This window comes from Juglans regia, chromosome 16 (genome assembly GCF_001411555.2).
Source record: "Juglans regia cultivar Chandler chromosome 16, Walnut 2.0, whole genome shotgun sequence".
NCBI classification, from domain to species: Eukaryota; Viridiplantae; Streptophyta; class Magnoliopsida; order Fagales; family Juglandaceae; genus Juglans; species Juglans regia.
The window spans coordinates 27,558,020-27,570,610 of NC_049916.1; the positions used below are offsets into that span (position 1 = coordinate 27,558,020).

At 37.7% G+C, this 12,591-nt stretch overlaps 1 protein-coding gene across 3 annotated transcripts in view; it reads left to right on the plus strand.

The window, feature by feature from the left end:
* LOC109022214 (serine/threonine-protein kinase TOR-like) overlaps nt 1–12,591 on the plus strand; it is a 44,872-nt gene that overhangs the window by 9,264 nt on the left and 23,017 nt on the right. For 2 of the 3 annotated variants that reach the window (XM_019005047.2, XM_035686484.1), the window contains exons 11-22: nt 74–226; nt 1,150–1,271; nt 1,380–1,482; nt 1,616–1,711; nt 2,247–2,377; nt 3,064–3,166; nt 3,246–3,425; nt 3,494–3,586; nt 3,678–3,713; nt 11,552–11,650; nt 11,743–11,841; nt 11,951–12,113. In XM_019005047.2, the coding sequence (XP_018860592.1) occupies nt 74–226; nt 1,150–1,271; nt 1,380–1,482; nt 1,616–1,711; nt 2,247–2,377; nt 3,064–3,166; nt 3,246–3,425; nt 3,494–3,586; nt 3,678–3,713; nt 11,552–11,650; nt 11,743–11,841; nt 11,951–12,113 (1,378 nt within the window). The remainder of the gene's footprint in view (nt 1–73; nt 227–1,149; nt 1,272–1,379; nt 1,483–1,615; nt 1,712–2,246; nt 2,378–3,063; nt 3,167–3,245; nt 3,426–3,493; nt 3,587–3,677; nt 3,714–11,551; nt 11,651–11,742; nt 11,842–11,950; nt 12,114–12,591) is intronic. The other variant, XM_019005048.2, reaches the window with a different exon arrangement.

Genomic DNA, 12,591 nt, shown 5'->3' on the forward strand with positions numbered 1-12,591 from the left:
CCTTGCTCTTGCATTCTTAGTATTGTCTTTTATTCAAATATTCTTGTTTTCTAATTGCAATTGGACTCTGCAGCTTGTGGAAAAGCTTCTCGTTGCAGCTGTTGCGGATGCTGATGTCACTGTTCGGCATTCTATATTTTCCTCTCTTCATGGGAATAGAGGTTTTGATGATTTTTTGGCGCAGGCTGATAGTCTGAGTGCAGTTTTTGCTGCTCTAAATGATGAGGTATGTTTTCTGCTATTTTTTATATGAAAAATGATATTTGTGAATTTTTAACCACCATTCTTTCATCACTTCCTGATGAGGAATAAAATGATTGGCAGATAAGTGAAAATTAATATATAATTTTGCAATCATTTGATGCCACAAGGATGATGATTAAAATGCTTATGAAAAGCATTTCTCTTCTTAAATGTATGGCTTAATTGATACCGAGTATGGTATTTTGTGGTCAATGCAAATGATAGTAATACTTTATGATCTTTAGTTTTGCTGGTGAAGTAATGTCTATCAATGAATGAACTTGCTTTACATCTTTCCTTTCTTCCATCGATTAATATGATTTTGTGTTCTCTATACGACCTGTCACTAATTGAGTTGCTATTCTTGGTGAATGTGTTTGTATATCCTTAGGCCCCGTTTGGTTTCACAGATGGTCTCAATCCATTTCATCTCATCTCAACTTCAAAATACCATTCAAACACAAACACTTTTCAATTTCAAATTTTCAACTTTTTCATCTAATCATTACCTAATCATTACAACTTTCTCAAAATTTCAAATAAAACACAAAAAATAAATCAACTTTTTAAATCCCAAAACAAAAATAATTTTAAAAAATTATATTCTAACAATATTTTAACGCTATAATATTTTTATTAAACTTTTTCTCTCTTATTTTCCAAAACCCTATCAAGCGTCTTAACTTAAACCATTTCACTATTATTCACAAACTATCTCACTACTATTACTTATAAAAAAAAAAAAAACTATCTTATTACTATTCATCTCATCTCATCTCATCTGTGTAACCAAACAAGGCCTTAGTTTATCTTCCATTGTAGAGGGCATAACCATATTGTTGGAGGAGAATAATCTCAAATATTTATGTGCTACTGTCAAATCGTTGAACTTCATTTTTGTTTCAGGATTTTGATGTCCGAGAATATGCAATTTCTCTAGCTGGAAGGTTATCAGAAAAAAATCCTGCATATGTACTTCCCGCGCTTCGCCGCCATCTCATACAGTTATTGACATATCTGGAGCATAGGTGATGTGAATGAATTCCTTTTGTTATATATGCTAGAGTGAAGAAGCTCTTATTTTAATATGTCAAGGCTGTCAAGAGTCGGATGTTGACTTCTCTTGCCATGTGTAGCAGTGCTGATAGTAAATGCAGGGAAGAAAGTGCAAAGTTGCTAGGCTGTCTAATACGTAATTGTGAACGGCTAATTCTCCCATACATTGCTCCAATACACAAGGTTAAGTAATTCATGTAGTGATTATGTACTTATCAAAAAAAAATGTAGTGATTATGCTATTTATTGAGGCCTTTTATTATATTTTCTGTATCCCCCATCCCCCATCTCCTAATAAATGGCTTTGGTTGGTCAGGCACTTGTGGCAAGGCTTAATGATGGCACTGGGGTCAATGCAAATCATGGCATTATAAGTGGAGTTCTTGTAACTGTTGGGGATCTTACTAGAGTGGTGGGTAACAATTCCATTACCTAGTTTGCCTGGTTATGCATCAAGTTCAAGTGCCTTACAATAGATAACATTATGCTGTCAAATCTTTGGTACACTGACAATACAAGTTCTACAAACATTACAAAGAAGAAAATTATGCATATATCTACGGATAATGATACACCTACAATTCTTTTACAACTATTTTATAACTCATTTTACGACCAACCAATGCAATCATGCCACTTCATTAAAAATGATTTCAATTTTACACACGAACCTTCTATTTCATATAGAGTTGTAAAATAGCTCTAAAAGAGTTCTAAGTTGATCAGTTTCCATATCAATAAAATTGTCTTCTGCATTTTCTTTGTAGAACTTGTGTTGTTATATACACGCCTTTAGTACAAGTTGCACAAATGAAAAACTTATATTGCAAACTTGACGTAGAAGACCATTTTTCTTCTTGTCTGATAGCCTCATATTTAATGACACTTTGTTTTTGTAGATATTATATTAATGTTGTACATGTTTTTCGGTTATGCTTTTTGTACAGGGTGGTTATTCTATGAGACAATACATTCCCGAGCTTATGCCTTTGATTGTTGAAGCTTTATTGGATGGAGCAGCTGTTGCCAAACGTGAAGTGGCTGTTACTACTCTTGGTCAGGTTGTGCAGAGCACTGGGTATGTGACATGTTTGTTATGTTGCTTTATGACCTGTAATGTGTTTTAATTTACTGTTAAAAAAAATGATCTGTAATGTGTAGCATATGTACCATGTGCAGCTGTCATGTTGAAATTCATTGCAATGATGAAATGCATTGTTTAGGTTTCAACCGTTTGGTTATTTGTTTCAAACTTGTGTCTCTTTTCTTTTTCCTTTCAACGAATCTATTTCATCTATCAGCTGACTTACTATTGCTAGTGGTGATGCAAGTTCACATGACAACTTGGAGGTGCTAGAGTTGGGTATAGGTGTGTTTCTAGGTGTCATTAACATCCAACTGCAAAATCTTGAACATGGACACCAATGAATCTTTATGGCATCCAAATTTTATTCGAAGTAGAACCTGGCATTGATAATGATGTTGTCACATTTGGACTTTAACTATTTTAAGGGACTCATAGGGTAAGTGGTTGGAAGTGAATGGGAATGGGTGGGATCTCATGTCATATTATATTGTGCTTTAGGTTGGGTTGTGGTACAGAATCTTTGTTCACTGTATCTTGTTTTGGATCTTTAATACTGGAACAATTTATGTAACCTAATCTAGAGTCATCAAAATTTATGAGGGTAACATATATGATTTTGATAATTTGTTTATCTTATCAAAATTTTTTTTGATAATTTGTTTATATAAATTTAACAGGTACGTCATAACTCCATATAATGATTATCCACAGCTGCTTGTCTTACTCTTGAAATTGTTGAATGGCGAGTTAGCATGGTCTACCAGACGTGAAGTACTAAAGGTAGCCACAAATTAACTAGATTTCTAATTTGTAATCTAACTTTGGTTTTTTCACTAAAGGTATTCTGGTGCTTCTTCAGGTTCTTGGTATTATGGGTGCTCTGGATCCTCATGTATACAAACGAAATCAACCAAGTTTGCCAGGGCCACATGGAGATGCAACCCGTGCTGCCAGTGATTCAGGTCATATTCAGTCTATGGATGATCTGCCTTTGGATCTCTGGCCATCTTTTGCAACATCTGAAGATTATTATTCCACGGTAGGATATCCACCTGATATATGACTGAAGTTATTGTTGCATGTTATAATAAATTTCTATTGCTCCAGGTTGCGATTAATTCGCTCATGCGAATACTTAGGGATCCTTCACTTGCTAGTTACCACCAAAAGGTGGTTGGATCTCTAATGTTCATATTTAAGGTATGTGTAGCACATGATTTTTTTTTTCATTTTTATTTTACATGTACCTTTTTAATTTCATGTGTATTGACTTTTTGTTTTGCGAGATTAGTCAATGGGTCTCGGTTGTGTTCCATACTTACCAAAGGTTAGTCTTTAAATTTTTGGGTCATAATTGCATATATTCTACTGCAGAGGATGAAATGTTTCAGCTACCCTTCTTGATATTAACAAACTTGTTAATTGGTCTATTTCTTTGGAAGCTCATCCCGTTCACTGATGCGAATTGCAGCTCATCTGTTTTTCCTTTGTATTAAACTGCGATATGCTTCTCCAGTTTAATGAAAAATAAGGTGATATTTATTATGGGAATGAAAATACTAATGAAAATGAGAAAAAAGTATTAATCTACCCTTCTTGATATTAACATTCTTGTTAATTGGTCCATTCCTTTGGAAGTTCATCTTGTTCATTGATGCGAAGCTCATCTGTTTTTCCTTTGTATTAAACTGTGATATGCTTCTCCAGTTTACTGAAAAATAAAGTTTTATATATCATGGGAATGAAATGTTAAGAAGATGAGGGGAGGAGAGCGTGATTGGTGGTGATATACGAGTCACAAGTCAGAGGTGGTGGTAACAGTCAATGGATGTTCATAGAAGTTTGGAAAAATCTCTTTGATCTTTAGCTATAGGTCTCTTTGGCTTATAGGAACTAAGGAAAATCTTCTCAAGGTTAACTCTCTTTACATATTAGTCTCTCCGAACATTTTCTTTCCGTATATCTTCTCTTGACGATGGAAAACAAATACTCATTCTCTCCGTTGAGTTTGGGTGATCTATGGCTGTGTTTTACTATTGAGCTCGGGGGTGTGGTGTGCTTAGGATGGGTTTTTCAAAGGACATTGTGATAGAATAAAAAAAGATTTCATTTGTGAAGGAGGGGGTCTCTTGGTTATTACAAAGAGAAGCTGGAGGGGGATGGCAAAGTTGGTGTTGGGACTTTCAACGGTGCAATGGCTGGCAAAGGCCTTGGAGGTTTGCATGAAGGAAGAAAAGAGAGATTTCTCACCATAGTCAGGGAAGGCAGACGCAGCTTTATTGCGTAGCACTGTTCGAATGGTCATGGCCACTAGGGGTGGCTAGCAAGGCCCTGCACACTGTTGCCCTGCCACGCATGGCAAGACACCGGCGGGGGCGGGGGGCGGTATGGCCCTAGCGGGGCCTCGCCCTCTATACATATTTATAAATATTTATTATTTTTACTATATATAAATATAGTAATATGTATTAAATAGAACTTTTACTTAATACTTTGTGTAAGTTGTAGTGTAATAGGATGACCCTTTTATAAATTGCCTTCACAATACAAGTCTCATACTTAAGCAATGTGAGACTCTTGTATTGCCTTGACATGATTATTACACTACAACTTACACAAAATATGCACTAGCAAATTTAAAAACTACATAATTTTTAAATTATAGTCATATTTACAAATTGAAATTTACAATTTAGGTCCAAAAATGTGTTTTTGATCAATTTTGGACCCATGAATAATTTTTTGGCTTAGTGGAGTGTAGTCCATTAGTGAAATGGGCAGGGGGTGGGGCGGATTGGGAGGGGGCTACCTTGCACTGTATGGTGTGGGTAGCATCCCTAGTGGCCGATATATTGCAGTGGTGGTGGTAGGAGGAACTTTATTTTCGTTCCCGAGGAGGATGGCAAAGGGTGGAAAAGAATGGGGGAAGCATTGTGGGAGTTTATTCATGAAGGGAGGGCCACTTATAGTGTCGGAGTATTGAAGAGACCATTGGTGGTGAAGGTCTAGCTGTAACCTCACTCCTACAGGGAGGCATTGATGGTGGAGCAACCCTGTGAATCTCGAAAAGGGGACGGTGGCATGGAAGGGAAGAGAGTTGCTGCTACTACGTTGGGTAACGGACATGGCTCTGACAAAGATTTCTGTCCAGTACAGTGGCAGGTGGTGGTGGTAGACCTGCAGGTGGTGTGGCAGAGGGGGGAGTCCTTAGTACTCTTATGGACGTGAAGGCTCAATTGAGTATTTTACAGAATAAGGTGGATTGGCTTATAAGAGATGAGGTGGGCTTGGAAAGAAGCGGGCCTTGTGTGGGCTTGAGTGGTGAGAAGGTTGCAGGGCTTGTTACTGTGGTGGGCCGTAGGGGGGTTGTTGCAGAGGCTAGGTCCACGGAGGGCATTGGGCCGGGCCATGGAAAAGGCCCAAAATGGGTCTGGAAGGAGAAGGGCCGTATATCGCCCGATATCTCGGTCCAGTTTCTCAGCCACTCTTCTTTGGAGTAGATATGTGACCCGCCGACTCCAGTTGTGGCACAAAAAGTGTCGCCGGTCTCCTACGAAACTCTTGGTGGGTTGGTACAATTACATCGGTCGGAGGAAGTAGAGGAAGCGGAGTTGGTAGTCCGGCAATGGAAGCCCGAGGGGAAGTCTCAGATGGGGAGATTCTTAGGCCTTTTGTGTGTTTCAACCCTTCAGCTGTTGGAGTATCTACGAGGGATCTATTTCCAAGCTTGGTAGAGTAGTTTTTGTCAGTGGAGGAGAGTCGACCACTGTTATTGGGTGGTAAGGCTGACGGAGGCCTCGGGTTTTCATCAGAGGTGATGTTTGGTGAGTCGCAGATGGCTTGTTCTTCACGAGATGTAGAGGCATATTCCAATTTACAGATGGTTGTTTGTGAGGAAGGGGGTGACAAGAATGAGTTGGGTAGTCCTATCCCGCTATGTACTATTCCCCCTAACTCAGTCCCTAAGATCTCGTTTGTTTTCACAACTCCTCTCAACTTATCTTATCTCATCTAATCATTACAACTTTTCCAAATTCTCTCACAAAATAAAATAAACAATTCAACTTTTTCAAATCCCAAAATAAAAATAATATTAGAAAAATATATTCTAACAATATTTTATTCAACTTTTAACTTTAATATCAACTCATCTCATCTCATCTGTGAAAACAAACGAGGCCTAAATATTCAGACTAGGTGCTGAAAAAGGTGGAGGAATTATAGGAGCATGTGGGGATTTCCTGTGAAGGTTTTGAAGAGCAGTTTAAGGCTCTTTTGATCGCTATCGAGACTAGAAGATCATGGCTTTGAAGTCAGTAGTTAATAAGGAAAGAGAGCTGAAACGATTGATATGTTCGATTAATTACAATAATAAGGAGGGTAGTGTTGGGAGGGACAGGTTGAAGGGGCGTAGGTGTTCATCATATGAAGCCTAGAATCTTTTCTTGGAATGTAAGGGGGATCAATGATGTTAACAAGCCTCTTCGCATTAGTTCCCTTATCCGCAATTGAAAAATTGATATTGTATGTCTTCAAGAGACTAAGGAGCCGTTTGGATTCGTAACTCACCTCAGCTCATCTCAACTCATCTCAACTCATCTCACTACTATTCATTACTATTCAGCAATTTTAACTCACAAATCTCACTACTATTCACAACTCATCTCATTACTATTCACAATCCATCTCAACTCATCTCAAGTCATCTTAAGTCATTTTCGAATCCAAACGTCTCCTAAGTGAGTTATGTTGATAGAAATATTATTCGTAGTTTGTGTGGTTGTACTTTTGTGGGGTGGAGTTATCTAGTTTCGATGGGTGCTTCAAGAGGAGTTTTGTTGATGTGGGATAAGAGAGTGGTGGAGTTGGTAGAGGATTGCATTGAGATTTATTCAGTGGCTGGTTCCTTCAAGAATATCAAGGATGGGTGGATGTGGGTTCTTGCGGGAGTGTATGGGCCTAATGTAGATAGAGATAGAAGTTTTTTGTGGGAGGAATTGGCAGATTTGTATTATTTATGGGATTTACCTTGGTGTTTGTTTGGGGACTTTAATATTGTTCGGTTTCCTGGTGAGAGGGCGGGGGCTACTACCTCAACAAGGGCTATGGAAGATTTTTTGGAGTTGATTTTTGATCTTAATCTTGTGGACCTTCCTTTGGTAGGGGGAGTTTCACTTGGTCTAACAGTAGAGGGTGGTCAAGGTTGGATAAATTTCTAGTCTCTTCTCTTTGGGAGACGCATTATCTGGACCTATGCCAGAAGAGGTTGCCACGGGTATGTTCTGATCATTTTCCCATATTGCTAGGTTGTGGTGGCATTCAGGAGGGTAGGTGCTATTTCAAATTTGAGAATATGTGACTGCAAGCTGATGGATTTGTGGAGAAGTTAAGGAATTGGTGGGCTTCATATTCCTTTCATGGTACCCCTAGTCTTATTGTGGCTGGTAAACTTAAAGCCCTTAAGATTGATTTAAAGAAGTAGAATATCGAGATTTTTAGGCATATGAATGAGCAAAAAAATCTTCTTTAGGATGAGCTGCATTCTCTAGAGGTTGGGGAGACTAATGAAGAGTCTTTGTTGAGAAAGAATGAGGTGGTGACTGAAATAGAAAAGGTCTTGTTGATGGAAGAAATTTCATGAAGGCAAAAATCAAGAGTGATTTGGTTGAAGGAGGGAGACAAATGTACTAAGTTTTTTCACAAGATGGCTAATTCTCATGGGCGTAATAACGTGATTGAGGTTATTCAATTTGGTAATAATGTGTTCCAATCCCCTGAGGATATTCAAGATCATATTGTGAATTATTATGAAGATCTCCTCAAAGAGACATCGGAGTGGCTCCCTAAACTTGATGGCTTGAATTTCGACCAGCTGGATGTTAGTGCAGCAAGTTGGTTGGAGAGACCATTTGAGGAATCTGAAGTGCAGCAGGTGGTGAGAGACGTGTAAAGATAAAGCCCCAGGCCCGGATGGTTTTTCTTTGGCCTTCTTTCAAGAGTGTTGGGACATAGCGAAGGATGATGTGATGTGGGTTTTTCATGAATTCCATCTTTGTCACAAGTTTGAGAAGTCTCTTAATGCTACTTTCATTGCTCTCATCGCGAAGTTAGTTGGCTCAATTGAGCTGAAAGATTTCCATCCTATTAGTTTGATAGGTGGGATTTATAAAATTATTTCGAAGGTGTTAGCTAATTGTATGAGTTTGGTGATGGGTAAAATAATTTCCAAATCTCAAAATGCTTTTGTGCGAGGTCGGCAAATATTGGATTCAGTTTTGATTGCGAATGAGGGAAGGAATTCCAAGGATTCTTTGTAATTTGGATATGGAAAAGGCATATGACCATGTGTGTTGGGATTTTCTGTTTTATATGCTAAGAAGATGTGGCTTCAGAGATAGGTGGTGTGGATGGGTTAAACATTGTGTATTGACTGCCCGGTTTTTTGTTTTAGTTAATGGCAAATCTTGTGGATTTTTTCAGAGTTTGAGGGGTTTGAGACAAGGGGATCCGTTATCTCCCTTTCTCTTTGTTTTAGTAATAGAGGCATTGAGTCGCATGGTGGAGGCTGCTATAGGGAGAGGCTTTTTTGTTGGTTTCTCGATGGGAAACAACAGTAACACTGTTTTATTCATTTCTCATTTATTGTTTGCGGATGATACTTTAATTTTTTGTAATGCTGACAGTGGACAGATTCAAGCTTTAAGGGCTGTTCTATTGTGTTTTGAAGCCGTTTCGGGACTCTAGGTGAACTTGGAAAATCGGAATTGGTCCGCCGGGGAGATGGGGATAATATCAACCTTCTTGCAGGGGGATGGGGAGAATATCAACCTTCTTGCAGATTTGTTGGGTTGTAAAGTGGCTTCCCTTCCTATGAAATATCTCGGGCTTCCATTAGGGGCTTCTTTCAAAGCAAACAATATTTGGGATGGTGTTGTAGAGAAGGTTGAAAAAAGATTGTCGGGTTGTAAGCTGCTATATCTATAAAAAGGGGGGAGATTAAGGCCCCGTTTTGATATATACAATATTTTTACTTATAAAAAAAAAAAAAGATTAAGGCTCTGTTTGGATTCAGAGATGAGTTGAGATGGTTTTAGATGAGTTGAATAAAATATTGTTAGAATATTATTTTTAATATTATTATTGTTTTGAGATTTGAAAAAATTGAATTGTTTATTATATTTTGTGTGAAAATTTGAGAAAGTTGTAATAATGAGATGAAATGGAATGAGTTGAGATAAGTTGAGGTGAGTCTCGAATCCAAACAAGGACTAACTCTTATCAAAAGTATCCTCTCCAATCTCCCTACATATTTTCTTTCTATATTTATTTCCATTACTGGTGGGTGTGGCTAATCGGATTGAAAAACTATTTAGAGCTTTTTTATGGGATGGCATGGGGGAGGAGAATAAATTTCATCTTGTGAGGTTGCAAAGGGTGTGTAGTCCGATTGTGTTGGGAGGCTTGGAGGTGTGTAATTTGATTATTTTTAATAAAGCTCTATTAGGAAAGTGGTTGTGGAGATACCTATTGGAAGAGGATTTGTTGTGGACAGAGGTTGTTGATCGGAAGTATGGAAGTGATTTTTTTTTTTTTTTTTTGGGGGGGGGGGGGGGTTGGTGTTCCAAGGAAGGTAGGGGGACTTTTGGTGTGAGCCTCTGGAAATTTATTAGAAAGGGGTGGAATTTGTTTGAAAAACACATCAAATTCGAGGTTGGAAAGGGTACAAGAATTCATTTCTGGTTTGATGAATGGTGTGGTGAGAGAGCTCTACATACTAGAGGAAATTTATTAGAAAGGGGTGGAACTTGTTTGAAAAACACATCAAATTTGAGGTTGGAGAGGGTACAAGAATTCGTTTCTGGTTTGATGAATGGTGTGGCGAGAGAGCTCTACATACTGTTTTTCTGGTTGTCTTTAGATTGGCTGGAAATCAGCAGGCTGCTGTCTCAGAAGTGTCGTGTCGTGCCAATGGTAATGTGCATTGGAATATGATTTTTTCTAGAAATGCACAGGATTGGGAAATTGATGAGATAGCAGGTTTTTTCAGCTTTCTTTATTCCATGAAGATAGGAGGAAATGGGAGAGAGAATGTTGTGGAAACATACGGGGAGCAACAAGTTTTCTTTTAAATCATTTTATAAGGTGTTGGCAGATCAACAACATATTTCATTCCTGTGGGAGTGTATTTGGAGGGTTCTGGTGCCGTCTAAAGTTGCTTTTTTTTTACTTGGACTGCTGCTTTTGGAAATATTTTGGCGGTAGATAATTTAAGGAAACGTGGGATGATTGTAATGGAGTGATGTTTCATGTGTAAAAAAATTGGTGAATCGATTGACCATCTACTTCTACATTGAAGAGAGGGCTAGGGAGTTATGGGTTGGCATTTTTAGTAGAGCTGGGTTGACTTGGATTATGCCTAAGAGTGTGGTGGAGCTTCTAGCACGTTGGAATAGGCATCATAATAGCTCTCAACTGGCAGCGGCGTGGAGGATAATTCCTTCGTGCTTAATGTGGTGTTTATGGAAGGAAAGGAATGAGAGGTGCTTCAACAACAAGGAGAGAGCGGTGGAGGAAATCTGGAATTTTTCTGTGTTTCTTTGGTTCAGTGGTTTTCTGCTATTGTACTAAAGGGAGGGAATGTTCATGAGTTTTTGTTTTCTTTTCAGTTTCTAGAATGTAATTAGGTGTCTCTTTTGTATACTTCCTGTGTACATGAGTTTCGCCTAGTTTCATTTGATCAATAAAGTTTCTTATAAAAAAAAAAAAAAAGCTCTCAGATCCTGCTCTTCATTGAGTTAGCTTTTCCGGAGGGTCGAAAAAGTATTAATATCTTCAAAATCTCATCCTGTTAACTGATGGGAATTGCAGCTGATCTGTTTTCTCGTTCTACCCAATTGTGGTATGCTGCTTCAGTTTAGTAAAAAGAAAGTTAGATGTCTAAATGGATGGAGAAGACTAATAGTGAAAATGAAAATATCATGATATTTCCTCTCTCTATATCTATCAATGATCCAAACACATCTTTGGGAGGTAAGCTGGTGCTTGTAATTTTTTTTTTTAAATTATTCTTGAATTTTACATGTTTCTGTAGTAAAGTTTCAGTGACATTACACTATCTATGGTTTTTATGCTCGAGTTAATTGTGCTTCTTACTCTTACGTGTAGGTTTTGCCTGATCTCTTTCACACTGTTCGTACATGTGAAGACACCTTAAAAGATTTTATTACATGGAAGCTTGGAACTTTGGTGTCTATTGTGCGTCAGGTATACTTCAAACTAATGTGGTAGTTTCACAGATATTATGATTTTTTAGGTTTTTCTGGATGTCATGTTTTGGAATTGGTGTGCCTGTGCAGCATATTAGAAAATATCTGCCGGAGTTGCTCTCTTTAATTTCAGAATTATGGGTGTCCTTCAGTTTTCCAGCTACTAGCCGTCCTTCAGTCGGCTATCCTGTAAGTTTGGTATTTTGGTGTGCAATCAGCTGCATGGTATTGTAATTGATTGCTTGTCTTATCTCCGATGCAATTATCATTTTCATTCATATTTGGACTTTTTGTTTAGGTTCTTCACCTAGTGGAACAGCTTTGCTTGGCTCTCAATGATGAGTTTAGAGAGCGTCTTGCTGTAATTCTTCCAGGTTGTATCCAAGTTCTAAGTGATGCAGAGAGGTGTAATGACTACACCTATGTTCCAGATATCCTCCACACTCTCGAAGTTTTTGGTGGTTAGTGCTAATTAGTTTTGGATTTCATGTCAATTGTTGTTTAAAAAAGGAAATTTTAACCAGACATCCTCAATGCTATGGCCTAGCTAGGTAACTGTGTTTTTATTTTTATTTTTAAAATCAATAACCCACTGTGGTATGCATTTCTTAGGAATAGGATCATTTGTCCATTTTTCTGTCTATTAACGTTAACAAAAACCACCTGGATCAATTAGAGACAACCACAAGGCAAGCTATTTTTTTTAAAAAAATTTTGATTTAAATGTTTTGAAAATAGTAAATATATTTTTATAATAAAAAATTGGTTTTGGAATTTTTAAAAAAATCTAAAAAAAAATCAAGGCCACCGTGGTGGCTAGTTAAAAAAACATAATTATTATTTAAAAAACAATATTTAATTTATCTTTTAAAAAAATTAATTTACCATGTGACAGTCTTTGATAGGTCCACTGTTTTCTGATAATGTTGATGGATGTAA